General features: G+C 27.6%; 6 protein-coding genes across 9 annotated transcripts; 4 read left to right on the top strand and 2 right to left on the bottom strand.

Annotated features, from left to right (window-relative positions):
* Positions 1–359: 359 nt before the first annotated feature.
* LOC132930745 (aminoacylase-1-like) lies at positions 360–7,225 on the top strand. The gene is made up of 9 exons (XM_060996776.1): positions 360–738; positions 1,600–1,702; positions 3,012–3,135; positions 3,198–3,367; positions 3,615–3,786; positions 3,851–3,997; positions 4,059–4,473; positions 5,092–5,152; positions 6,780–7,225. Exons 2-9 carry the CDS (start codon positions 1,700–1,702, stop codon positions 6,921–6,923), a joined length of 1,236 nt encoding a protein of 411 aa, XP_060852759.1. The 5' UTR covers positions 360–738; positions 1,600–1,699; the 3' UTR covers positions 6,924–7,225.
* Positions 7,226–8,585: 1,360 nt separating this feature from the next.
* On the top strand, positions 8,586–10,461 carry LOC132930746 (aminoacylase-1-like). Its single transcript, XM_060996777.1, has 7 exons — positions 8,586–8,844; positions 8,938–9,107; positions 9,179–9,350; positions 9,404–9,550; positions 9,624–10,038; positions 10,094–10,154; positions 10,220–10,461. Exons 1-7 carry the CDS (start codon positions 8,754–8,756, stop codon positions 10,361–10,363), a joined length of 1,200 nt encoding a protein of 399 aa, XP_060852760.1. The 5' UTR covers positions 8,586–8,753; the 3' UTR covers positions 10,364–10,461.
* Positions 10,359–11,957, bottom strand: LOC132930749 (nucleoporin NUP35-like). The gene is made up of 5 exons (XM_060996782.1): positions 11,456–11,957; positions 11,286–11,387; positions 10,910–11,201; positions 10,656–10,838; positions 10,359–10,571 (listed from the first exon to the last, which is right to left on the bottom strand). The coding sequence occupies exons 1-5, from the start codon at positions 11,665–11,667 to the stop codon at positions 10,503–10,505; spliced, it is 858 nt and encodes a 285-aa protein (XP_060852765.1). The 5' UTR covers positions 11,668–11,957; the 3' UTR covers positions 10,359–10,502.
* Positions 11,958–12,171: 214 nt separating this feature from the next.
* Positions 12,172–14,321, top strand: LOC132930748 (LIM and senescent cell antigen-like-containing domain protein 1). The gene is made up of 7 exons (XM_060996781.1): positions 12,172–12,341; positions 12,463–12,522; positions 12,588–12,698; positions 12,784–13,089; positions 13,158–13,299; positions 13,360–13,618; positions 13,686–14,321. The coding sequence occupies exons 2-7, from the start codon at positions 12,515–12,517 to the stop codon at positions 13,886–13,888; spliced, it is 1,029 nt and encodes a 342-aa protein (XP_060852764.1). The 5' UTR covers positions 12,172–12,341; positions 12,463–12,514; the 3' UTR covers positions 13,889–14,321.
* Positions 14,322–17,233: 2,912 nt separating this feature from the next.
* Positions 17,234–20,549, top strand: LOC132929634 (sodium channel modifier 1-like). 2 transcript variants are annotated; one of them, XM_060995125.1, is made up of 7 exons: positions 17,234–17,321; positions 17,385–17,509; positions 17,592–17,751; positions 18,408–18,554; positions 18,616–18,811; positions 18,921–18,995; positions 20,096–20,549. In XM_060995125.1, coding segments are annotated over exons 2-7 (636 nt in total). In that variant the 5' UTR covers positions 17,234–17,321; positions 17,385–17,452; the 3' UTR covers positions 20,097–20,549. The 2 variants fall into 2 exon arrangements, with proteins under 2 accessions (XP_060851108.1, XP_060851107.1); XM_060995124.1 differs by lacking the exon at positions 20,096–20,549 and having other exon boundaries at positions 18,921–18,999.
* Positions 18,819–27,233, bottom strand: LOC132929633 (slowpoke-binding protein). Of its 3 annotated transcripts, none has more exons than XM_060995121.1 (13): positions 26,969–27,233; positions 26,146–26,309; positions 22,712–22,785; positions 20,949–21,116; positions 20,578–20,848; positions 20,311–20,492; positions 20,132–20,244; positions 19,980–20,071; positions 19,721–19,846; positions 19,544–19,623; positions 19,405–19,473; positions 19,251–19,332; positions 18,819–19,169 (listed from the first exon to the last, which is right to left on the bottom strand). In XM_060995121.1, the coding sequence occupies exons 2-13, from the start codon at positions 26,221–26,223 to the stop codon at positions 19,107–19,109; spliced, it is 1,398 nt and encodes a 465-aa protein (XP_060851104.1). In that variant the 5' UTR covers positions 26,224–26,309; positions 26,969–27,233; the 3' UTR covers positions 18,819–19,106. The 3 variants fall into 3 exon arrangements, with proteins under 3 accessions (XP_060851104.1, XP_060851105.1, XP_060851106.1); XM_060995122.1 differs by lacking the exon at positions 26,969–27,233 and adding an exon at positions 26,865–26,883; XM_060995123.1 differs by lacking the exon at positions 26,969–27,233 and adding an exon at positions 26,708–26,725.
* Between the last annotated feature and the right edge of the window lie 728 nt (positions 27,234–27,961).

Below are 27,961 nucleotides of genomic sequence, written 5' to 3'. Positions count from 1 at the left end.
AAAATGCTAACACAACTACACAACAAAGTCCGTGCCCTACATTTTAATAATAATCACAGAATAAAAATGAAAAATAAAGTTCATAATTTATTCTGTGTAATAATTATGATTTATGAACAACTTATTGTTGCCTTATTGTAGCCTAATCTAAGGTAAGATGCGTAGTGCGTACCGAGTTTGTACCTACTGTTTGTAGGGATACTCGAGGAGTGAGGAAGGGCGGATAGCGGATAGAAAACTGCGACGGCGTCAAAATATGATAATCAGAGGATCGTGGTCACAAAAAAACGACCGTTGATAACGGTAGTTAACGATAACAGTAGAGAGATAAATAATAATTGAAATTTGAATTATTTAAACTATTATAATAATTGCGCGGGCAGACGACTGACGAGTGACGGCGTGGCGCAGGAAGCGGACACAATATGGCTAAATTGTCTAAATCAAATGTGTAATTTATCATGGTCGGACTCGAGACAGTTTGTAGTCCGCCAAAATTTTACAAGTTACAGCACTACAGCCGAGTACAACGAGTTATGAATACGGCTACAAACAACAGCTTATACAACAGCATCATTCAGTAGAGTAGTGGCCACTGCCACCGATTAGTCGGCACTCGGCGTGCGCGGTGTTTGTAATCTGTAATCACTCGATACTCGTCACTCTTGTTCTTCGTCAGTTCGTCGTAAACCGTTGTCCTGTCCTGGTGTCCTGTACGTGGTCGGTTGAGGAATTTACGTAAGACACGTATTATATAATATAATATTATAACAATAATATGCGTATACGTTTTATGAGAGAAACAACTATTGTCTATTGTTCTGTTGGCGGTGGCTATCGTTGGGATGATAACGTTAACGAACGAACGAATATAATATATAGTATCATTAATAATTAAAATATGTAGAATTTTAAGTGGGCAATAACGATTAAATTATATTACAATGCCAATTAACTCTAAGACACGCACGCACACACACACACACACACACATACAAATATACAATAATACCCATTTATTAAATCCATACCTACATTTAGTGATATATGCGAATTAATTATTGTAATACTGTCGAACCCACATTGTAGTTGTAGGTACATGCAGTGATTACTGATTACTATAATATCATATTATTTATAAATTACCAATTATTTACAAACGTCTTCTGATGTAGTGATTTCTAAACATATCACACAGCATACTCTATAATAACAATTAACAAGTAAGTCGTGCGCCGCAATATTATATTATGTAATGTTCGATTCGATATTATTAAGATTTATATTAAATTATATATACTTTGTTAGTATTTAAACATATTATAATACAAATTCAATTTATGAAATTTTACGCTTTATAATTATCAATTACTAATATCTTGTAGTTGACTGTTTTTTTTTTATTTTAGAATTATTTGTTAAAACTTAATTTCATTGGTGGGCTGCAAGGAAAACTTTGTTGTTGCGATTTGAATTTAGGGATTTTGAGTATATTTTTATTTATTTTAATCACAGTTGAAAATCATTGCAAGGTTGTACATTTTATTCAATTTTAGGTTTATTTAATATTTTCTTTTATCATTCATATTTGTTATACAGGCAAACACAAAGTGCTGACTTGTGTTATGATCAATAATGGAATACAATTGGCCAAATAACTAATGTATAATTTAAAACATAATATTATTTTAATACTATCATGGTGAGAATATTTTTTGAATTCCATAATATCAATATTATTATTTTTTTTTATAATAAACTATTAAACCTAACAAATAATTTTTACACTTTAAATTTTTATTATCCACTAAACAAAATATTATATCAATATTTTAAATTGATTTTTATGAAATTCAAGTATAGATAGTTGAATTGATTCCATTTTATTATATTATCCAAATTTTATATTTGCACTGAACAGTGTAGATCTAATTTCCAGATGCCATGATTAAATTGTCTAATTTTTATAATCAAAACCAGCATAGAACTTTATTTATGGTCTAATAACTAATACAAAATTGTATGTTTATAAGTAAATTTTTTGGAAAATATATATGTAGGTTCATTGGAGAATGAATAAATTATTATTAAAAAAAAAAAAATAAATCATCCTAACTGTAACAATTTTAATTTAAATTAGTACTATTTTTATTAATTTTAATTATATCTGTCTTGGTATACTTTTTCTTTGGTATTAAATTAAACTAATACAATAGTTAATCATAGATGTTTACAATTTGTTTTGTTAAATTAATTATAAATTTATTTTTGTATTCTTGCTGGCAACATATTTTTTTATATATTTATTATTAGTAATAGCTATGTATGGGAATTTGGCTAGGTTTAAATTTTGTCTTAAGGTTACATTTAATAATTTGTGTACAAAGTTTAAACACTTGAAGTAAAAAAAAATATTATTAGCAAATATTAATTTTTGATAAAAAAAAATGATCAAGGAATAAATAAGTATTTTTGTTAAAAAATAACATTTATATTTTGAAATAATTTTAAGCTATAATTGTATAATGTATTATTTGTACTATGAAGTGTTAAATTTTAAAAACGTATTTTAGTTTTATTCTAAAAATTATGTTCAATTATTATTTTTTTAATTAATTACTAAAAAGTTAATTAATATTAATACATATTATGATAAAATAATAAAATATACTAGTATTGTTTAGTTTGTACAATCGATAGACAGATTAATAAGATAAAAATAAATTGTGTTTTGTGTTAAGTTGCTCAGTGCATGGTCATTTTATAACTAATACATATTAATTAGTAATTACTGATAAAATAACATAAGTATTTATTGAATTACAAGTTATTTATCTTCATAAAATAAAACATATTTTCTAATCTTTGAGAGTTTTTAATGCATGTTAATCCAAATCTAATTATTTGTAATAAAATGTATTAACAACAGGCAATATTAGAAGTCTATTAAATAGAAATGAAATAATGGTTATTTTAGTATTATTAATTTAGTTTATTTGATGATAATATAGACTGAACTTTTAAAAATTAAAAGGAGAAAAATGGCTTCCAACAAAGATGGTGATGAAAATGAAGCTGTAACTAATTTTCGCGAATATTTACGTATCCCCACCGTTCATCCTGATGTTGACTATAGTATGTACATTTTATCATGGTTATTAATAATATAAGTAAAAAATATTTTTTATTTTCTGTAGGTAAATGTGTTGAATTTCTATTGCGTCAAGCACAAAGCTTAAATCTTCCATCAAATATTTATTATATGGCCCCTGGAAAACCAATAGTAGTTATAACATGGCTTGGACAAAAACCAGAACTTCCTTCTATACTACTTAACTCTCATACAGATGTCGTTCCAGTATATCCTGTAAATATTATTACATTATAAATTCTTATCCATCGTTAAAGAATTATATATTTTTTTAAGTTGAATTATTAATTAGCATGTATTCTAACAAAAAGATTTTGGAAAATAATAATTATTATTAAATAAATATAATTTTAAAATTATACAAATTTAATTTATCTACAAAATCTAATGTCCCTAATTAGATTATACAATTTAAAACATCACTTCTTACAAATTTATATAATTCCCTTGTTTTTGTGTACAGGAATGTTGGACTTATGATCCATTTTCTGCACACAAAGATAAAAACGGAAACATTTATGCCAGAGGATCACAAGATATGAAATGTGTTGGAATACAATACATAGAAACAATACGAAAATATATAAAAGAAAAATTAGTTTTTGATAGAACTATACATATGTCATTTGTGCCTGGTTTGTGTGTTTTTAATTTTATGCTAACATTATGATAATAAGTTTTATTTATATTTTGTTTTAGATGAAGAAATAGGTGGACATTTGGGAATGAAATTGTTTGTTGGATCACCTGAATTTGCATCATTGAATGTTGGTTTTGCATTAGATGAAGGATTAGCTAGTAGCGATGACAGTTTCAGCGTATACTATGGAGAGCGGACTTTATGGCGTAAGTAATATAAAATAATTATAATATGTAAACGTCATATTAACATTTTTTTTATTGATAGATCTTCAAATAAAATGTTCTGGTACACCTGGACATGGTTCGTTAATACATGAAAATACAGCTGGAGAAAAGTTACAATATATCATAAACAAATTTATGAATTGGAGGGAGCATGAAAAATTAAGGATGAAAACTTGTAAATTGAATGCTGGAGATGTTACATCAATAAATTTAACAATGTTAAGTGGAGGATGTCAAGTAAATGTGGTGCCACCAGAGTTGTCAGTTAGTTTTGATGTACGATTGAGTATTGCTGTAGATACTACAACAATAGAAAACACTGTTAGAAAATGGTGTGAGGAAGCTGGTGAAGGTGTAACTTTGGAATTCATCAATAAAAGCGCATTCATTCAGCCCACACTACTCGGACCAGAAAACCCATGGTGGGTTACATTTAAAAATGAATGTGATAAAATGTAAGTATTAAAATCAAATTATAGTTATTTCCTAAATAAAAAATTGTTAAAAAAGTTATTAACATTTTTATCATAGTGAAATATTATTACTTATACTCTATTCGGAATAAAATTGTACCTCGGCGGCCAACTTATGCACATGGGCGTGGCTTTACTACACAGCAGGCCTGCAGATAGTTGACTCGGTAGGGTGGACAAATGGGTGTTGTCTGACTGCCGCTCGACAAAAACTGGTTGCCGCCGAGGTACGATCTCTTTCTGAGTAGAGTATATAATAATATTTATACTACTTACCAAGAGAGCCATTATGGCTACCATTTATTGTGAAAATGCACAGTAAAAGATGAGTTTTTCGGTTAACTGCTTTAAGTTTTAATAATTCTATGATTATTTTCTCCTACTTACCTAGCTTTTAATGAAATATGGGAAAACTAAAAGGATTACTGATATATGTTATAATATTGGTATTGACTACAATACTACATAAATATCTTAATATATACTCTAACTTAGTATAGAATAAATAGATTTAATCCAATTTAAAATGGTAATAAATGAATTGTTAAATTGTATTAAATAATATTTTTATGAAAAACTAATATTAATTTTTTATTTCAGGAATTTAAAAACAAAAACATATGTATTTCCTGGTGCAACAGATAGTAGATATATTAGAGAGGTATTTAAACAATATAATAATATATTTCTGAAATGTTTTAGAGAACATCATATACATATGTGTTGTCTCTGTCTTACTAATGCATACATACCAAAATATATTTGTAGAAATTCCAATTTTGTCTTGTTAGCTTTAATATAAGAGTGAATTGACAAATTATCAAACTTAAAATATTATCTGTATTTTCCTGTTGGTTTTTTATGATATTTCAATTTTAAAGTAAGTTATGAACGTATTAAAATATTAATATTTGATATATTTGCTTAAAAACTAATAAAAGATTACAGATAATGTTCTTACTTTTAAGTTTTAAAATAGATCAATTTACTTTAATATTTAAGCTTATTGCACAAATTTGAACTTCAAAACATGTACTAAAGTATATTATTGAGAAAGAAATAATACATGCATATGGCAATACGTCATCATTGAATAATGTATATGTTACGGGCAATGTATGCATTACTGTCAATGTGGTCTTGCCCAGGCAATGTAAATCACAAATTTTTTTTAACCAACTAATATTATTTTTTATTATTATTATAAATTATAATCATTACCTATTTATAGTATTGATTTTTTTAAAAAATAATGATTATTAATTTTATTCATGTACCATAATATTACAAATATATTGATGGAATAACAAAACAAATTAACAAGTATGTATCATCATTTTATTTTTATAAATGAAACTATATACTTCGTTACTTTATACATGTTTTAAAAATGGAATCCAAATTTTACGAACATTTGAACAAAGTTATCGAAACGAAAAAGGCTAACAGTACTTTTATTAGTAAATCTAAATATTATGAAATAATTAATTACCTATTTAAAACAACTGAAGCTAGAGTAGAAAACCAATTCAAAATTAATGAAAAAATAGTTTCCAGAAATAATTGGTACAAATAACAATCAATCCTTTTTTCACCGTATTTCCTTTTCTCTCGCATGACTTCCAAAAATTTAAAAATGACATTATTGTTTCTCTAGTTATATTTTTAAATTTTATATTTATTTCATATTCCATATGATTTCTACCACCGTGCCCAATAGATAAATGTATTTCATGTAAAATTTTAAATAACTTCATTATAAGCATATAATTTTACACAATTACCTTCTGCAGTTGTCTTTTTTGTTTCGATAACTTTGTTCAAATGTTCGTAAAATTTGGATTCCATTTTTAAAACATGTAAAAAGTAAAGAAGTATATAGTTTCGTTTATAAAAGTAAAATGATGATACATACTTGTTAATTTGTTTTGTTATTCCATCAAAATATTTGTAACATTATGATACATAAATAAAATTAATAATCATTGTTTTTAAAAAAAATCAATATTATAAATAGGTAATGATTATAATTGAAAATAATAATAAAAAATAATATTAGTTGGTTAAAAAAAAAATTTGTTATTTACATTGCCCGTAACATATATATGTTTATATAAAATTAAAATGATATTAAATTGTTTCACTTAACTGAATAGTTTTTGAAAGTTATTTTATAGTATCTAATTATAGACTTATTTAGATCTTCTATAAAAAAGACTGTTGTGCATGACACGGTTGTCAGTTATTAAAAGTGATTTTATAAATATTGATTATTTTTTTATTTGCAGGTTGGTATTCCAGCTTTAGGATTTTCGCCAATAAATAATACTCCTATTCTTTTGCACGATCATGATGAATTTTTGAATGAGAAGACATTCCTGGATGGCATAGATATTTATTATAATATTATTAAGAGTCTTGCATCTGTTTAAATTACAACTATTTATTTTATCTTAATATGTTAATTAATTTTAATGATGGAAATTATTATATTTGTTATTAATTCTAAGAATATTATACTTCTTATTTTACTTTATACAAAAAAAAAAAAAATACCAACACAAATTGAATATTAATTTTAATGACATGAATACTTTTGTTCCAAATGTGATATATTTAAATAATATTTAAGGAATATATCAATTTTAAACATTATTTTTAATTAGTATGTAATGTTATGTTTTAATAAATTGTTGTATTATTTATTCAAAATATATTAAACGTTAATGACTAATTATTTAATTTAAATATAAATTCTAAAATTTCCTAAATTTAAGCAAAAAAATATATTGCAGACAGTATTAATTATATTTTCTATACACAAGCAAAAACCAAAAACTACCATTTTTGTGTAAATTGATGTATGAATTACATCACCATGATATTTTATAAAATACATCAAAACTTAATTTGATGTTAGCGTGATTTTTATCCTGTATCAATTATACTAGACACAATAAGAATATGTGATAAATTTTACAAAGTCATGAAGTTTTGTTGAAAGAAGCCGTCCATTTTTTTATTAATGAATTTGGATGATTATTTAGGCGGCTATGGAATCTATTATAAAAGATTAAGTCTGAATGTAATGTATGATTTGACACGTAAGATGGAACATTTGTAAGTTTTCTAAGAGCAATATTTTGTAAGGTTTGGATTTTTCGCAAAGCATCAAAGTTTAAGGCCGTAGGTCCATAATGGTTTCAAAAGTGTGTTGTTCTAAATTCTAATAGAGGTATATTTATTATTGGTTAATAAAGGTTTAAGTATGCGAAAACGATGATTCAATGCTAATCTTTTAGTTTTGATGTGATGAGCCTACATATTATGTAGCCATATAATATTTACTTCTAAATAGCGTTATTACTGCATTGGTTGTTTTTTACTAATAGTACGTAAATATTTTCTAAAAATCACAGAGAACCCTGTACTGGCTATACTTCATTAATACACATGTACTATGGCCATAACGGTCACAAAATACTATAAAAATAGTATGCCATGAGATAATGATTATGATTCATAATTTATGAATAACTTTTGTATAGTAGTGTACCAACTGTACCAGTTTTGTAAAGTTTTATTAAAATACTTTTTTTAAATATAGGAGCATACACAATAAAAATAAACTAGGATTAGTTTATTTTAGATTTATTTTTGTCTAATATTAATATTCCAACGTTCAACTTGGTATGCAGAAAATAGACAAATTAAAAATTTAACCAGTTTCAAGAATAACAATTGAATGTAACATATTTACAAGTATAATATATTAGTATCTTAAACATTATTAAAACTGACACTTCAATATATTCACAGAACATGATAAATATTTGAATATGTACCTCGTTAATCATACTGTTATCGTTATTAAACACAAAGATAATGAGTACTAAAACACATTTAATTTCATACATAACTAATTGATGAAGTGATGACATTATAAATTAATACTTGATAATATTTTTGATCTAGTTTTTTCTTTATGCTATGTTAAATTTATCAAGAATATTAACTCAAGTAATGTAAATACAAGTAATGTAAGATTTATTTCATCATATACTCTATTTAGTGAAATTATTTTTATTATTATTCATTATCAACAAATTATAAAATTAGTACATATTTCATATTTAGCGATAGTAAATACTTTGTAGTGAGCATGATTAAAAATATATTTTTTTATTGTCGTAGGTAGTGAGTATTATAACATACAATCAATTGTTTAAAATAAAATAGTATTGAAAATTTAAAATTCTAAGATGGCTTCAACCAACTCACTTGAACATGAATCAGTAACCATATTTAGAGAATATCTACGGATACCAACAGTTCAACCAAATGTCGACTACAGTTTGTATTTTTAATTTTAATCTAAATACTTAAATATTATAATTTTTGAATCATTTAATGAATAGATATAAATTAGTTAAATCTTACAAACAGGTGAATGTATAAGGTTTCTTGAACGTCAAGCCCAAAGATTAGGTCTCCCATTAAAAGTTTACTATATGGCCCCTGGCAAACCAATTGCAATTATTACATGGGTAGGACAAAAAACTGAATTATCATCAATATTACTCACTTCTCATATGGATGTTGTTCCAGTGTATTTAGTTAGTAATATTTTTTTATTACCTATTTTGAATTTGTTTATATAGATTTTAGCTTGAATATTTTTGTTTAGGAGAAATGGACACATGAACCATTTTCTGCATATAAAGATGAAAGTGGAAATATTTATGCTAGAGGAGCACAAGATATGAAATGTGTTGGCATTCAATATTTAGAAACGATCAGAAAGTATATTACAGAAAACCTTAAATTGAAAAGAACTATACACATATGTTTTACACCGGGTAAATATAATTATTAAATTGTTCTTAAAAATAAAATTAATGTATTAGTTTAGATGAAGAAATTGGAAGTAAGTTTGGTATGGCTAAATTTGTTACAACTCGGGAGTTTGCAGAACTAAATATAGGTTTTGCTCTGGATGAAGGGATAGCAACGCCGAATGAAGTTTTTGATGTTTATTATTGTGAAAGAACTTCTTGGTGTAAGTTATATACCAGTTTACAATATAATTATTATAATCTATTTTAAAATAAGAATTACATTATTTTTTGTAGATTTAATTATAACTTGTACTGGCCAGACTGGACATGGTTCAATACTACATGAGAATACAGCTGGAGAAAAATTACAATATATAATTAATAAATTTATGAATTGGAGAGAATATGAAAAAAATAAATTAAAAAACAGTGATTTAGGACCGGGGGATGTGACAACTATAAACTTAACAATGATTAATGGGGGGTGTCAGATAAATGTTGTGCCAACTGAACTATCAGTTACTTTTGATATACGGTTAGCAATTGATATAGATATAGAAAAAATGAAAGAAACCGTACAAGAATGGTGTCGTAATGCTGGTCCAGGTGTCTACGTAAAATTTAAGGATAATCCAATTCGTGTTAAACCAACTAAAATTGATAATAGTAATCCATGGTGGATTGCATTCAAAAGTGAATGTGATAAAATGTAAGTATAAGTATAAAAAGATTTTAACTTGAAATAAAATCAAATATTGTTTTAGGGATATGAAAATCAATACTTGTATATTTCCCGCAGGAACAGATAGCAAATTTATAAGAAACGTAAAGTATAAAAATATTTAATTACAAGTATTTTAATAATATCACATATATTAAAATTTTAATAGGTTGGCATACCGGTTTTGGGATTTTCCCCAATGAACCAAACAAAAACTTTATTACATGATCATAACGAATTTCTAAACGAGAAAACATTTATTAGAGGTTTGGATATTTATTACAATATAATTAAAGGACTTACATCGGTTTGAAATTCAAATTATCAATAATAATTTTATTTGCTATTAATTAAAAATTTATTTAAAAAAAAAAAATATTAATTAATAAAATATAAACAATGGTTTGAAAATCTATTAGTGATTTTGTCATACGCACATTTAAGTATCTTACCTACCAACCAAACAAATATTCCAAAGTTTTTGTAACAATACCATTTGAAGTTGTAGCTGAAGGAGAGTTCTATTAAAAATTATAACAATTTATTTTTATATAATTATTTAAATAGTACAGTTAATTTGTTGATAAATCAATAAGGAAACTTACATCTTTTCCTTGAATAGGTATAGGTTTTATAGCCATTGGTCTAATATTATTTCTCTTGGAAATTGAATCATTTGGACTTGAAAATTGTTGACCTAAAATAGGTGAACGCATAGATTTTGATAAAACTTCAGTATTTTGTCCTGGATGTGATTCAGTAGGGCTAATATTTTCATTTAAAATTGTCTGAAAAGTAATATTTGTATAAACATTAAATGTAATATAACTGTTGACTATTGAGTAATAGTATCTCTTACCTTATCATTACATGGAATAACTCCAATCATAGCTCCATTATTGGTTACATGACCATTAAATAACAGAGCTCGATGATAATCTGTAGAATCACTATAACATATGTGTGCCCAATTTGGCCCAGCTTGTCTCACATCACAACAAGACACCATGTGTATAAATTTAGATAATATTTCATCTTTATTTGAAATAGAATAGCCAAAAACTGTAATCCAACATCCCGGGGCAGTTTTGGGTTGTTCCAACAAATTGTTTTTATCAGAATAAAATTGTTTGTTTTCTTTATTGTTACACCTGCATTAAAAAATAATAGTTTGTATAAGTATGACGAACGATTGCTAAAATAAAATTTAGAATATAATATATTATAATATATACTGCTCTTCTCTATAATCAGAAGTATTGAGCATATCAAATAAATCAATTGTTGGAGCTTTTGTTGGTTCATCATTGACTCGATTTGAGATAGGAGTGGAAGATCTGAAAAAGCAAACAAAACGTTGTAATGAAGTATTCTTTTAGACCAATCATAGTAGTATAATACGTACGGTTTATCGCTTAGTTCATGATGAAAATTTCTCATTAAAAACGTAGTGTGTACATCCGAGGTATGACTACGATTAGTACGTAACGGAGACATTGTGCTGATGGAAACATTACCAATCGGCGATTGAGCACGCTCACCCATCAAGTAACCTGGAAGATAAGTAGGTTTCTGTGGACTGTCATGCGAGGGTGATCCCAGAGCCATAGGTTCCATTTCGCTATTCTGTCGTTTGGATACGATAAACAATAAAAGATATTACACAACGATTTTCTAATGAAATCCAAACGAATAGATCTGAACACGAATTGATTTTAACGGTGTCGTGATTTGAATATATAATGTCAAAATCTATAAAGAATAGATCTTGATATATGTAGAGCAAATAGTACTCTAAACACCGATTTCGAATTTTTGATTTTTGAATTGTATACTGTATAGTGATAAAAAAAAAAAGTCACGACAACGGATAACGGAAACTACCATCTACTCCAGCTTGCTTGTATAATTTGTTAAATCTTAAAATCGCTTCAGTGGTAGGGATGAGACAGAAGCGCCAACTTGATGAATGAAAAAAAAAACGAAACCGAAAACGCAAAAATCTTTTTATTATCACATGGACGCGTTCCGTTTGCTTCCCTGAAGACCTTGACACGACGTTATCCATAAATAGGAATATGCAGTCGTGTAATCGTAAATCGTGATTCTACGGCATTAGTGTGCGTGTACAAACTAGTAACTACGATTGTGGAGTGTTACGATACTACGACGCCCGTAAGTCGTGACTCCTTCCTGTCGTTCCAATAGTTGTAGGTAGTCGGTTTCCGGAACGTTCTAATTTTGGAGCGTGGGAGTACCTGCTGAAACGCCTACAGTTAACTGAATATGAAGTGAGTAGAAAAGAAAATCATAAGATCGAGCGCACCCATTTATTATTATTATTATCGCCGTCCTCGTTCGCGAGTTTCATTCATTTGCGTATCTATTTACGTTTTTCGTTTTTCTCCACAGGACACCACCAGCAGTTTCTACGGCGGACGAATAACGACCACATCAGATCTCAATGCCTGGGTAAGTGTCATATCTCCGGATCGCGTTCACGAAATCAACCCATCTTAACTGACACCCCGTTTCAGCGTAACCATGTCGTTTAGTAACATGTCGTGCTCCCGTTGTGGGGACGGCTTCGACCCGCACGACAAAATTGTTAACTCGCAAGGCGAGTTATGGCATCCACAGTGTTTTGTGTAAGTAGTGATTACGGATTAATTGTTATTTCGGAGTAAATACAGTGGAACAATTTATGAATGATGTTTTATTTTCTGTTCTCAGATGCTCTCAGTGTTTCCGGCCATTCCCTGACGGTCTTTTCTACGAGTTTGAAGGTCGCAAATACTGTGAACATGACTTTCAAGTTCTGTTCGCACCCTGTTGTGGTAAATGTGGTGAATTCGTTATTGGACGTGTCATCAAGGCAATGTCTGCTTCTTGGCATCCAGCCTGCTTCTGCTGTGCAGTATGTAACAAGGAACTAGCTGACCGTGGGTTTGTTCGCAACCGCAATAGAGCTTTGTGTCATGAATGTAATGCAGCAGACAAAGCGGTTTTGTCGGGTAGACATATATGTTTTAAGTGCCAGTATGTGAACATATGAAAAAAAATTAACCATTTCCTACCGTACTCTAAATTCATCTTATTGGTTTTAGTGGTGTTATCGATGACAAACCATTACGATTCAGAGGTGAGGTTTATCATGGTTATCATTTCAACTGCACAGCTTGTGGTATTGAACTGAATTCAGATGCTCGTGAATTGAAACATAGATCTGGTTATACAGCTAACGAAATGGTATAAAATAAAAATTTATAAATATTTAAAATAAAATTAATGTGATTATATTATTTTTAGAATGAGTTGTATTGTTTACGATGCCATGACAAGATGGGTATTCCAATTTGTGGTGCATGTCGGCGACCCATTGAAGAACGGGTAGTAACAGCACTAGGAAAACATTGGCATGTAGAACATTTTGTTTGTGCAAAATGTGAAAAACCATTTTTGGGCCATAGGCATTATGAAAGAAAAGGCTTAGCTTATTGTGAAACTCATTATCATCAGCTATTTGGTAACTTATGCTTTGTTTGCAATCAAGTAATTGCTGGTGATGGTAAGTACAAAAATTATATTAATTAGATAAATTTGAATTAGTTTTCAATAATTATTTTAATTTTCAGTGTTTACTGCTTTGAATAAAGCTTGGTGTGTCCATCATTTTGCTTGTTCATTCTGTGATCAAAAAATGACACAAAAGACAAAATTTTATGAATGTGACTTAAAACCAGCATGTAAAAAGTGCTATGAAAAGTTTCCATCGGAATTCAGGCGTAGATTACGCAAAGCATATGATAATACACCAAAAAAATCTACATCTGCTTGAAATTTCCCATAACTTTTATAAGTTATCACAGTATTTTTATTGGTAACATAATAAATCAAGAAATTAAAATATTAACAAATGACAATCACAAATTCTAATTAATTAGCAAATTTGCTATATATATTATTGTTATAGTCACGTTTGGCATTAAATTGTGCTATCTGCATAAGCTTGGTGTTTTCTAAACAATTGGCAAATTTGTTAGGTTGCATTAACTTAAATTTAGATAATTATTTTTATACACATATAATTTTTATTAAATATTTGATGTTTATTCTTTAAGAATATTATTAATAAATGTATACTTTATATATTAGATTATATATTAGATATTTTTTGTTTCATCATAATTTACATAATCATAATTTTTATTTGATGTAATGATTTATTTATTAATTTTATAACAATATAAATTCATTTTATTATAGACTAATTATTGTGTAATTATTTTTTGCATTTCATACTTCACATTACTTAATTGTTTAAAAACAGGCAATTAGGCCCAAAAAAATTTTCTTGGGATTATAAATTATTTATATGCAGAAAATTTTTTTATTTTATAATTCTACTTCTTGATGTGTTATAGACAGTTAAAAGTACTTCACTTTAATTCAAGAACATATGATATAAGACATGAAGTACAGTTTATTTCAATGCTATGTTATAAAATACAAATGAAATAATAATATTTGATAATAACTTACAAGTAGAATTTATTAATAAAAAAACTCAAATAAATTTACCATAGTCAATTTATACTTGTAAATGTTATCTGTTTGTATTACACTACCGATAGACTAATTTATTTAGCTGGATTCATAGTTATGTTACTTGTTATGTCATATCCAAAAGTTGTGCGAGGCCTAACTCATATTAAGTGAATTATAAGTTATAACCATGATTAACTGGCAAATAGGAGATAAAAACCACACTATGTGTCAGACGACATATTCTAGAAGCATGAGACATGAAAATACCTCCTCTATCAAGAAAAATTTAAAATAATAAACAACTATTCATAAGTTTTACCATTTGGATTATAATAATAAAAACCAATAACTTTCCTAAGCTGTACTTCTTTACTGGTTGTAAATTTGTAATACTTATGTCTTTCATAAATCATAATAACTACAAACTCTAAACAAATTTACTACCATATACTATAAGCAAATAATAAAAATATTAGTTTAAAATGAATGAATTTTGCAATTTTAATATCTCGCACCACTATGATTATTATTTATACAGTATATAGCATATAGTGATGGTCAGTCTACATTTTGCACGAGAGAATGCACAACTAGTGCATATACACATTTTATGCCGCGACTGATCCTTGCCTTAATATCTCTTCTTTGCTTACAGCGATGGCCGTTGCTCAAAATATGATTTTTTAAAGTAACACATTTTTATGCAAACTAGGTGTTCAAATTTAAAAATCAAAAGAATGTTATTAGGTGTCGTCATAAATTAGTATTTAGTAGTAGGCGTTGTAGCGTGGTCACACAGAATAATTATTCTGTGGTTGTAGTTTCAAATATTCAGATGAAAAATATTTTGTCATATATATTCATAATAACAAATAACAATATAATAAAACTGGCTCGATTTGTATATAAATTGGTTTTTTTTATTATAATTAAACTTTTTAAAGACTAGCCACATAATATATAATATTTTTTATAATTTAACTTAATTTATGATATTTATAACTGAAATTAAAAATTAAAAAAGTGATTTACTCGCAGGTTCATTTGGTACACACTTGTGAAAAAAAAAATCATTAAATTATTTAAATAACACGCAAAAACACCGTAACCTTTAAATACAAACCCTACTCTCTCTACCCACTGACAAAAAATAATGAAAAATCGGGTGACGTAGTGACACTTTTGAGAGTATTTGAAACGACTGAAAAAAATTGGAAAAAACTAAAAAGTTAAATAGTGTCGTCAATCGTCATAACTCATAACTCATAATAAACGCCAGTTCTTCTTTTATATATATGTAAGCCACGATTTATCTTAAATCGTGATATAAGCATAATAATTAATAAGGATAATTTAGTTTGTCAGTCCTGTACTCCTGTGACTACTGTTTGGAGCGTATTCTAGGGGTCGTCAAGTTCGTGCGGTGATTGGCGGTTGTCCGAAAAATGATAAGGACATATTCCATAATACTCTTTACTCCATACTTCCTATCAAGGTGGCTTCCTATCATTCAATTATTCACAAAAACTAAAAAGTCGTTATTCGTTACTCGTGAAGTCGTGAAACCATCACGGTTATTATTTACTATTTTTATTTGTTGATAACATTTGTCTTAAACGTTGTATAGTGTGAGTGTAAATTGTACACTGAAATAATAAACAATAACAGTAAATACCTAATAGTTTAGTAGTTAATACTTAATTTCATTCTATTGCTTAATTTATTTAACTTTTCTCATGGCTGATGATTGTGAGTATAACAAAATAATATAATTAGTTATGTTGGTGCTAGCGACGGCGGTGTACTTACTATTTAGGACTAATCGAATGAAAATTAATATTTAAACGTATTCATGTACTATTTTGTGTGATTATGTTTTAAATTTTAAGTGCATTATATCAGCACTCTGTCATAACCTAAAGAGATTTAAAGTATTCCAGATAGTCCTAAGTGTGGGCTTGTAGCTTGTTTCTGTTATTGGATTTTTAAAGCCACGAATTATGATATTTATGAAAATTTTAAAATTACAGTATTATTATACTATTGTTTATTTAAACTGATTACTTATAAATTGTTTTAATTGTTTTTTATAGTTGATTTATCTTGTACCAACAAGTTTGAAGTGGAATTGGGCTCCTCATTAAGACATTGTTGTAATGCTTCTCGTAAACTAAAACAGTTAACTTTAACTGCTGCTAGATTAAAAATAAATAATCAAGTAAGATATTGACAAAATTGAAAGGACTCCTCACTTTCAAATTTATTCCAAGTTACTCATTTATGCTATTGAATTTTATTGCTAATATTCATGACATCTATTTTTTGTTTATAACTAATTTTTTAATAATTGAATCATAAAAAAATGTACAAAATATGTTATATTATTATTCTGTATACTTATTAATTTATTATAAGATATATTTAGGTACTAAATGTATTTATTTCAGATAAACCTGACATGCAAAGAAAATGACATCGACCTAAGCGTAAAGAATATTTTAGATGAAGTACAAAATGTACGTGGTAAATTAAGTACTATTGAAACAACATTTGATTGTTCGGATAAGGTCAGTATTATTTATGATAAATATTAAATAAATATTTGTTCTATGTAATTGAATCTTAATTTTTATAGACTGTATTCAATCTTGGAGAAACAGTTCAAGAGCTGGAGAGTGTTGTAAACATTGTTTCAAAAAACAAAAATACAATTTTTTCTCATCGTATGTTTATTTTTGTTTGCATTACTTTATTGATAATTTTCAATTATTTTTTATTTTTTTCAGGTAATCTTTTATAATTTATTTTATTTAATTTAGTTATATTTAGTAGTTTAAAAATAATCACATTTATTATGTCATTTAAACGTGTATGTGATGGATCAGGCAGTGATTTACTCAAAAGTCTTGAGGTACCTTATCAATTTTAATTACTTATTTATTATTAAATTCATAGTGTAATTATAATTTTATAATTATTATGTTAAATAATAGTCACAAAGAATCAGAGAACTACTTGGCATTCAAATACCAGATGGTGAAGCTAAATTATTGTCCAATGGGAAGTTGACTTGTATGATTTGTATTCAAAGACCAATTTTTGATACTATTAATGTGCTCTCAATTCACAGAAAAGGAAAAAAACATTTAAGTGGTACGTTTAAAAATAAAATTTAAATGAATTATATTTTCAACAATCCATTGAAATGATATGGGTATTAAATAGGTTTAAACTGATAAGTTCCTAACCCTGTATCAAAAGAGAATAATCACTTTCGCGCGTACCGACTAACTGCTCAGCAGTGGTGAGACCAAATTTCCCCCACCTTGCTAGTCGATGTTTCCTGAAGACATCGTACAAACATTCCTAATTAGTAATATTATTATATTTAATTTGGAGACCACCCAATAGTATGGGTCATTGGTGGGAGATGCGTAGAAATAGACAACAATTGGTCGATTAACTGATTATTCTCTGTTAAGATAGGGTATATGTAGTTCTAATAAATAAAACAAAAAAATTAAAAATAAAAAGTAATTTAATTATATAAATTAAGTCGAATTCATAAAATTAGTCATTTGGTTATACTTGTAACTCATTTAAATAAATTACTTAATTGTTGTTTGTTGAACTATTTAAGCCACCTATCAATATGTAGTGATAGTCAACTATTACTTATAATTTAATAATTATTCTTTTTTAAATTTAAAGTAGTATACTAAATACATTTTTTGTATAAAAAATTTAAATTATTATCTGGAATCTTTACCAATAATTGTTATTTAATAATTATATTTTTCTTTATTTAGAACTTAGTAAATATTTGGAAAGAAAGGAAGAATTGGAATTAATAAAAATTAAACAACAACAAAAAAACTGTGTTCAATCATTTGGTTCATCAAAATTTTATGCTAGTTCAACAGGACGTAAAACAAAATTGGAACTACCAGAAAATGGTAATAATATTAATTTACTTATAACACTTGGTATTTATTCCAATTATTATTATTTTTTTAGATTCAGATACTAAAGAATCTTCCATTGTTTCACGTTATGTATCTTCAATGAAAAAAAAACCATCTTTACAAAATGTTATAAACCGTGCAAAAAAGCATCCTTATCAGCGTTTGGTTTCTACTGCAGATACCCTAGTGTCAAAAAATGCATTGACTATTTCTCAATCTATACAGACTTCAACTAAAAAAGAAATTGAGTCAGTATAAAACAAATTTTTAATATATTTCTGAAGAAACGTTTTAAAATAGTAAACATAAAAATCATAAAATATTGACATGTCTTTTTATTGCTAACAATGTTCACAGAATTGGTTGGATTAAAAATTCTGATGGATCATGGTCTAAGGATCCACAAGCTGAATTTGATTCTGATGATGACTGGTAAGCATTAGATATAATTGCCTAGTTACAGTTTTTAAATATTAAAAATATATTGCTTGAAATAGAAAATAAGTGTCAGTCTAAAATTAATAGACAAACTAGACAACTATATTATCCCAAAAACTGGAAATCTAGTGACTGTTGTCGGTGATACAGTGATAAGCCACGATGTTCCTAAAAAAGTTGTTTACAATTTTATACTTCTTTCATCAATATACTTGGTATAGGAAAAAAATGGAAATTTGTATATATTACCAAGCACTCTTTGTCACCAACAAAATTTGATTTTCTTTCTGTTGCATGAGAATACTTTTCATCATCACAACTTTTACTTCTCCTGTAAGTTATTTATATAACAAATGAAATATAACATTTTAATTTAAATAACTTTGGTAATTTATTTATTTACATTGATAGTTTTCTGATTTGTAGATTTTCTTTAGTACTTGTTTCTGTTATTTCATGATTATTTGGAGTCCTATAATACATTATAAATTCATTATTAGTAAATTAGTATATTTATTGAATTTTTGAGTATAAATATTTACGAGCCACTTTTGCTACTATTTCTGTTTCTAACAGTTTCTAATAACTGTGATGAGGAAGCTGTCATTTTGGCTTGTAATAGCTGCAAATGTATGCAAAAGAATATTATTTATGTATATTAGTTTTAAACATTTTATGTACCAATCATAAAATATGAACTATTATTTATAAATACTCACAGGCCAAGATGTTGCACGCATTTCTCTGAGATCAATATTTCTGAAGAATTCAGTCATTACTAACTGTTCGATTGTAGGAACTTGACCCATAGGATTTTTAAACACATAGTCCATTATTTCAACAACCTGAAAAATTATAAATATATAAAACTGTGTTAAGTTAGGTACATTTTTTCAATTAAAAAATGCATAGCTAAAATAAAAATATGCAAGTTTTCATGGTGTTTCAAATATAATATTCATTATTTATTTTTTTTACTTGAGGATAGTGAGCAATATCTTGTAAATTAATTTCACTGGGTTCTGGAGTAAGCAATTCATACCCAGCTGCCATTTCAAATAGAACATGACCTAAATAAATAAATATTTTTTCAGATTTTTGTGCAAATTATATCTAAGACAATTTTATACCGAAACAAATGACATCAATTGCTGAGAAATCATCTAATATGAAATTACCACTCATAACAATGGGTTGAATTCTTGATGTAAAACCAAGTAGAGAATTTTCTAAGCCTGTGATCCTTTGTAAAATTATTAATACGTTTTTAGTGAAGATTTTGCTGTTTTTTTTTTTTTTGAAAAATTACCTGGCCACACCATTTTGAAGAATTACATTACCAGAATGTAAATTACAATCATGTGGAAACTTTTTTTCCTTAAGAAATAAAAGTGCTTCTAAAATCTGACGACCAAGTCTTTGTATCTGTGACAATGGCAAACCTTCACTGCGCTGTCCATACTTATCGCTCCAATCATCATGCCAACAACTCTAAATTATTTGTAATAATGTGTTATTTGTATCAATAAATTATATTTTCTATATTCAGGATATTGTTATAATAATTAAAAAATACCTTATAGATAAGATCTTTGAGACTTCCTTTGCTGTTAAAAGGTAATACTAATGTAATAAATGTTGTTTCTGGATCTGTCGCACCTTCAACAAACTCAACGTCCAATACGGGATATATGTATGGATGTTGTAATGTTAAAAAAAGATCTAGTATAGTACGTCTGGTATCTGGCGTGCACTCGAGAACACTTTTGGGATTTTTGGGCACAAGTGTTAACAGACGTTCTGTTTTGACAGATCCGTCGCGTACTACAAACCAATGTTTATCGACCCTAAGTACAAGTACAAAGTTTTTTTATCAACCTTTTTATAATATTATTACGAAATCAATTTTTTGTAAACTTTATGACTAATCAAAGAAGTTATTCTCACCTTGATCCAATATCGTTGAGGTGTTGTAAAAGAGCATATCGTGGACAAAACCTTAAGTAATGCTTGCATGCATTTTGAGCGTGTTGTCGGGCTTTGCGTTCCAGTTCCATCCGTTCCTGCCCCATAGAATCTGGTTCCAATGCTGTGTACTGATACCGGCTGCCATTTCTACAATGCATAACAAACCGAAAGTGATCGATCGTTATATTCCAAGTTATTATTCATTGACAATACAAATGTGTCGTGGGTTTGTGAGGGATAGGGGATGTAAAAAAAATGAGGATAAAGTTTCCCTAACTTGTGTCCGCGATCGACTTTACAGTTGTCGCACAATTCCTCGAAAAGCTTCGGAGGTTCGGGCCTGGACCACCACGCGAACCGGAACCTAAACGGACACACGGGCCTCGATCTGACGACACTGCGGTCAGGTTTCCGAGATGCTACGCGTCCGTTCACCCTGTGAACGGGTCGTCCGGATCCCGCGTCCAATGACGACGGGATAATGTTGACACAATTTTCCGATCGAGGCGAACGTGGCAACACGGATATGATCGTACGAGTATTGTTATTATTGTTGTTATTGCGGTTACCGATCGGCCAAGGCATTTTGCAACTTCACGTTTCACTGTTACTGTAACACTATAAGTGCGTGCTGTTGCTCGTTCGGTTTTCGTAAATATTAAAACTGGCTGTAGTGTTTTATAGTCGTCGACATAGTATAATATGTATTATTCTATTTATTCTGTATTTTAATATAAATGGTGTTGTGGGAATTAACCACGGTCATTATCTATGTGCACACGAATACAATAGCCCAAATATATCGCGTGAGTTTTAGCTTTATGCAAGTCAAACGGTAACGTTGACTTTGGACCACACATGAACACGCTGTACGGCGTACGCCAATGGCTATTATATATTTATATATATAATATATAATATATGTATACAACACGGCTGTAGGGTGGGCCACATGTGTTAATATTCATGACACACGATATTTATATTACCAATTAATAATTTATGAATTATTATTGTTTTGGTGCAATAATTATAAGATATTAGTTTAAAAATCTATAAATACGTATAAATATATACACCACTGTTAAAATAGCTTAGGTTTAAATATTTGTATTATAGGCCTAGAACTCGAAACTTAATGCACTTAAAAAGTACTAAATATGCATGCATTTACACGCTTAAAGTTATAAATTATAACTTATAATAGTATAAATATGTTTTAAAAATATGCACTTATTTTTTTCTTCTCGACATTTTTATATAATTTGTAATAAATATTTTTTAGTAAAAATTGGTAATCGTATGATAACTAGAGATTTGAAAAACACCTATAATAATATTCAGTGAAAACTCTCGAGATAAATGTACATTAAAAAGTTTTTTTGTCAAATTGTATTATAAATATTATTAATCATCAAATATGTTTTTAAAATTACAAAACCACTAAATATGCTAAAATATGCACTATTAACTTTTAATATTTTTTTCATAGTATCGTAAAATTAATTTCAAGCTTACTTAGCAATAAATCTTATAACCCAATAAACATGCAAATCAAATAACTTTTGAGCCTTACGTTTACAGCATAATAACTTTTATATTAATATCATTTAACTGATTTAATTAATTATTTTTTGGTTGAGAATTCGAGTACCTATAGGTATTGGGTCTGGGTGTAGTTGTAGTATATGACTTTTTTTTACATATAATTATTAACTATGTAGTTGTACTATAATACTTACGAGCAAGCTTTTCTGATCCAATAAGCTAAAAAACCTAGAAGGCCGAACCCACTAACGAGTGCCACAGTCATTACCTGAAATAAACGATCATATATACTAGTATATTTAGATAAATATATAGGATAGTTACAAGTTAGTTAAAAAACAGTCTTGTATAATATTTTTACCAATTAAGGGTTACTAAATTCAATTTTTTTTCTCTAGTTATTACGTTAATACATCATGGCTACATGTAAATGTACCTCTTTATACCATATAATATACAATTTAGAAAAAATAAATAATTTTTATACTTAAAATAACATTATTTGTTTCAGTTAAAAAATTTTTATCACTGTTCAATATTCATTCATTGTGTATTTTAATTTATTGGTATGTTAAAATTTAAATTCTTTTAGATAAAAATTAATCATTTGTTATTAATATAAATCAAAATATAATTTAATTCGACGATATTAATTAATTTATTAATTTATTACAGCAATTATTGTTTATAGATTATAACTAATAAAATACATAGATAGATATATTAAGGAGTTTAATTCCTGCTTGCCTACACTTCTGGATTTGGCCAATCACCTTTTAGATGTTTTTATAAAATGTATTTTATAATTTAATATATATGTAAAGTAACAACTGGAAATTATAAAACACTGAATAATATTAAATAGAGAAATTATATATATTTACAAATTATCATACACATTGATTTTTAAATTATTGTTCAATGATTGCTGCAGTTTTCAGCATGTTTAAGTGTGTGAGAATAATACTTATAAAAATAGACCTTGAATTTTGACATTTACGGCAAAAAATAAAACCTTTACGAGACTCTTCAATCTATAATTAAAAGGATGTCATATTGTCATCGCACTATTTATTTTATCTCATAGACTTCGCATACGCAATATATAATACATTAATATGTGCCTACATATAGTGAATTTGTGTTCACGAAAACTAGTCGTGTGTACTGTGTTGTTAGCTCTGATATTATAGTTTATTACTATCTATGTTTGAAAGTTGATTTTTTTTACATTAGGTATTTCTATTTTTCTGTCATGTATGATGACTGATGATTATTTTTAAATTTAAATTTTTTACAATTTTACATACTCATACCTCGCATAAAAATAACCTATGTCCGTAAAAGCATATAGTATATAGATAATGTTCAAAAGTCATAAGACAAAGATTTAACATTAAATTTGACGGTAGATTAATTATTCACTGTAATATTAAAATTAACAACATAAGATTGGTTCTGGCGTTCTTTTTATTGTCAGACTGTCTGAGAGAGAAAACAAAATATTGTGCTGACTGTTGACGGTCTATATTAAATAATTGTGAAACTTTATAATAGTTGGTAATTTAAAATAAAAGCTTTTTTTGCAAGTATACCAATAAAATAATTTTAAATAAAATAAATCATATTTCCAATCTAAAAAATAATCCTTATAAGGAAATTGTTGGTTTATGGGTCAAGGCTTAGAATTTAGTATTTACACAAATGAACATAACTATGTATCTCGAGAAATGATGAAAGGCTCATAGACAGTTACATATAGTGATGATCGGGGAATAGGATATTAATTTGAATGTAGGTATATTTTTTTTATTTGAGTAATTCAACCATCTGTACATCTTTAATACAATAAGCCGAAAAAGTTCAAATTTAAATTTACAGTCGTTAGGCTTGAGTGGCTGGAGAGGCCGTATAGTGAAGTAACGTGCAGTACGGGAATACTACACATATAAGTACCTATCAAATCTACCACTTGCACTTTTTGTTAAATTATGATTTAGAGATGATGTAATTAATATATATATATATATATATATATATATATATATAATATATAATGTATTTATCTATATTCTAGTATGTAATACTTAGTTTTTTATAGTAAAGTATTACTATAATTTTTAATTTATTAATTTATTTTTACCTAACTTTATTTTTTTTTTTATAATTTACTTTATTAAAAATGGTTATAAGCAGGGGCGTCATTTAAATTTTTTTTTTGGTACGCAAAAATATTGAGCAGGGCACTATTTAATTTTTTTTCGACATATTTGACATTATTGTAATGTGGCCGAGCGGGCCATGTGGATGTGCCTTGCGGGCCATAATTTACAATTTAGAATTTTAGGTACGCAAATGTATACCCTGCGTACCGTAAATGACGCCCCTGTTTATAAGATCCAATAAGTGTATAAATTACAAAATCTAAATTACACTGTTTTAATAGTTACATTATAATGTTTAAATGAATAATTCCCAATCGCACTCACTTGATCAATGAACATTTAAATATACATAATATAAATAATATAATTTATATAGGAAGTATTTTTTTTCTGTGTACCATGATGGGTATCAAAGTATCAACTACATAATGCATGGATAAAGATTTATAGTATTTGTTTTATTTAAATTTTTTTAATTACCTATGAAAGAACCTAATCAAATAGATTGGATATTTCTTAAAAAAATTGGAATTACGTAAATTTGCGGTGTGAACCCTGAGAGCGGTTCACACTAATTTTCACATTAGTTGAGCAAAGTTAGCAATTTCAAACTTGAATATAAGTTAAGTTTACATTATAGATTCAATTTTAACCATTTAAAAATTTAATAGGAACCTATAGTTAAATAAAAGAAAAATAATATTGATTACCTACCTATTTGAATAAATCCTAATTAGACATTATTGACAATTAAAATTTATAATAGTAAACGTATTTATTTTTAATTGTGGATTATTAAGGGTGCATAAAGATTGTCAAAATTCATCTTGTGTAGTTGCATATTCTTTTTTAGTATTTTTATTTGTATCTGTCCAGATATAGTCACGCTAATAACAGCTGCTGTCCTGGGTTTGAACACTCTGAACCATAGAGTAATATATAGGAAATAATTAGGGTCTGAATTTGAATGAAAAAAGTAAAAACATTAATTTTTGTGAAGTCAAGGGCAATGCTTTCAAGAATAAAATGTATTTTTTTATTATATTTTTAATAATCTTGGCCTTTTTATAGAAATTGTTTTAATTTTTAGAAATATTTTTTATAATGTTTAGTGAATATTTATACATTGAATGAATTTTTAGATAAAAGTTAATTGGCAATTATTCAAATTTTAGATCAAGACATTTTATATATCATTTGTTATTATCAGGTAAAAATTAAATTATTAATTTTGATATACTTAGAACGATTAATTTAGACTATAAAGTGATGTTTTCACCGGTCAAGGTTCAAACCCATCGCCGACGTATCCATTGCAATTTTTCTGATATTTTTATAATAAAATAAAAAATGTTGACAAATTTAGGGTATTTAAAATCAGATTAAAGTTATATTACGTATATATTGGTATAATATTATGATTGATTCGTAATACGTAATGCATACGTATTCTTAGTTCCTACCGTATAGTACGATACGACCAAATCAATTCCCACTGGCTGGTCGATTCTCCTTCCGGGCAGAGCTACCTGGACCGTCATTCTAATACGCCGGACGTGTTCGTTTGCCGCTCACAAAGCGCGCCAACGGTCGTCTTTCGATTACTTCTGGTGTCGTCCACCATCGCCTGTATAATATAATATATTATATAGTTGATAGTTTTATACTTTAATAATTTAATGTTTAATAATGTATATACATATTACATGCAAGTAATGACTATAACGATGAGCTTTTGGTACAGCATGATGATTTGAAGATTCCTAATATTTATATTCATATATATTATTAACGTAATAAGATAAATATACTACGGAAGCTGTCAAAGTAATGGCGGAGAAGGATGGGGTCTGTTTAGTGATAAAATACATATAGGTGTAATGAAATATAATTATCATCCCTCTACATATTTGGTCATTTTATCAACTTATTCAAGAATTGCACCCTACAGGTGGCACCTCCTTCGAATACATAATAATAATGTATAATATTACGATTATAGTAGATTCATACATTTATAGTTACCTATTTTATTCAATATTTCAGTATTAAAAATGATCAAATCTGTGTATATCAATGTTGCAGAGTACAGGTTATTATTTATTAATGTTCACATGCGCATATTGTAACAAATATTAAAATTCAAATACTACTTAATTTACCTAATATATTGTATACCTACAATAAGTGCGAAGTAGGTAAGTACCTATATACACACATTGTAGCATGTAAGTGCCCCACGAAAACGAACCTTCAAATGTAGGTCTTATATACACAGTAACTCACCCTTTATCGATTCCATGTATAAAATGCGCATTTTTGTATGATAAGGTATAGTAGTATAATGTATATACTATACTCCTGCAATGTGAGTGTATAATATTTATGAATATTTAACGAACTCAAATGTTGGACGCGATCGTATGCTGTAGGTATGTATCATCGATCAATTGTTGTTTTCGAACTTAAGGAAAACAAAACAAGCGTTTGTAAATACGGACGGCACTAAAGTTATATATATTGAACGCTGCTATTTCCGAATAAGCTGCAGCAAGTGGGAAGGGCGCAAGTCTGGTTTGGACGCGAGTGCGCCAGTGCGATGTCCTAAATCCCGCCGCGCGGTATAGTGAGGTACTTACTATGATGATAGTGCACCGGCTGAGCTGGTGGCTATAGGGTTTTTGGGGGAAAACGTTCTGGAAGAATATTAATAATTTATTCGATTGAACGGCGGCGATAAAATAATACATGTACATAATACGAATATATAGTAATTACTAATTACTAATTATAGTTTAAAACGTCAATGTCTGAATTATTTTACCACCCATTTTAATTTGTTTTCGAATCTTGCAAAACACGTATATTCTAATAGCTATAGTTATGATCAGGTTAGACGTTATAATCAAATGGGTATAATATTTTAAAGTGGAAGAGTTAATGAAAAAGAATCGAATGTAATTAAATTAATTCAACGTCATGAAAACGTCAAGTTATAACTTTTTTTTTTTTATAATTAATAACAATTATTAGATTATTAGATATAGACTCTGTTATACAGAGTAATATAACTTACTATATAAGCTATATAAAGACATAAAGTTATAAGTTATAACTTTATAAGATGATAGTTAACCAATAATAATAAGAGTGACTACTATATTTAACACTTAAAGTTTTAAACTTTAAACTTTCACAATGTTCTACCCTGTACATTCATATGTCCTTGCAATGCTTTCGTGTTCCCCAATTAAAAATATAATTACATAACAAATGAGC

Source organism: Rhopalosiphum padi, chromosome 4, assembly GCF_020882245.1.
Source record: "Rhopalosiphum padi isolate XX-2018 chromosome 4, ASM2088224v1, whole genome shotgun sequence".
NCBI lineage: Eukaryota > Metazoa > Arthropoda > Insecta > Hemiptera > Aphididae > Rhopalosiphum > Rhopalosiphum padi.
Note: the sequence above shows the minus strand (reverse complement) of the source record. Positions and strands in the feature narration are given on the sequence as shown.

Coding starts and splice junctions, on each gene's coding strand:
- LOC132930745 (XM_060996776.1), top strand. Junction 3,136..3,197: donor TCATCCTGATGTTGACTATA/GTATGTACATTT, acceptor TATTTTCTGTAG/GTAAATGTGTTGAATTTCTA. Junction 3,368..3,614: donor ATGTCGTTCCAGTATATCCT/GTAAATATTATT, acceptor TTTTGTGTACAG/GAATGTTGGACTTATGATCC.
- LOC132930746 (XM_060996777.1), top strand. CDS start 8,754: ATGGCTTCAACCAACTCACTTGAACATGAATCAGTAACCATATTTAGA. Junction 9,108..9,178: donor ATGTTGTTCCAGTGTATTTA/GTTAGTAATATT, acceptor ATTTTTGTTTAG/GAGAAATGGACACATGAACC. Junction 9,551..9,623: donor TTGTGAAAGAACTTCTTGGT/GTAAGTTATATA, acceptor TATTTTTTGTAG/ATTTAATTATAACTTGTACT.
- LOC132930749 (XM_060996782.1), bottom strand. CDS start 11,667: ATGGAACCTATGGCTCTGGGATCACCCTCGCATGACAGTCCACAGAAA. Junction 10,839..10,909: donor TTATTCCATGTAATGATAAG/GTAAGAGATACT, acceptor ATTACTTTTCAG/ACAATTTTAAATGAAAATAT. Junction 10,572..10,655: donor TACCTATTCAAGGAAAAGAT/GTAAGTTTCCTT, acceptor AATTTTTAATAG/AACTCTCCTTCAGCTACAAC.
- LOC132930748 (XM_060996781.1), top strand. Junction 12,699..12,783: donor TGGCATCCACAGTGTTTTGT/GTAAGTAGTGAT, acceptor TTCTGTTCTCAG/ATGCTCTCAGTGTTTCCGGC. Junction 13,300..13,359: donor GTTATACAGCTAACGAAATG/GTATAAAATAAA, acceptor TATTATTTTTAG/AATGAGTTGTATTGTTTACG.
- LOC132929634 (XM_060995124.1), top strand. CDS start 17,453: ATGTCATTTAAACGTGTATGTGATGGATCAGGCAGTGATTTACTCAAA. Junction 17,752..18,407: donor AGGAAAAAAACATTTAAGTG/GTACGTTTAAAA, acceptor TTCTTTATTTAG/AACTTAGTAAATATTTGGAA. Junction 18,812..18,920: donor TCAACTAAAAAAGAAATTGA/GTCAGTATAAAA, acceptor CAATGTTCACAG/AATTGGTTGGATTAAAAATT.
- LOC132929633 (XM_060995121.1), bottom strand. CDS start 26,223: ATGACGGTCCAGGTAGCTCTGCCCGGAAGGAGAATCGACCAGCCAGTG. Junction 20,849..20,948: donor CTCAACGATATTGGATCAAG/GTGAGAATAACT, acceptor ACTTGTACTTAG/GGTCGATAAACATTGGTTTG. Junction 20,245..20,310: donor CTTCAAAATGGTGTGGCCAG/GTAATTTTTCAA, acceptor AATTTTACAAAG/GATCACAGGCTTAGAAAATT.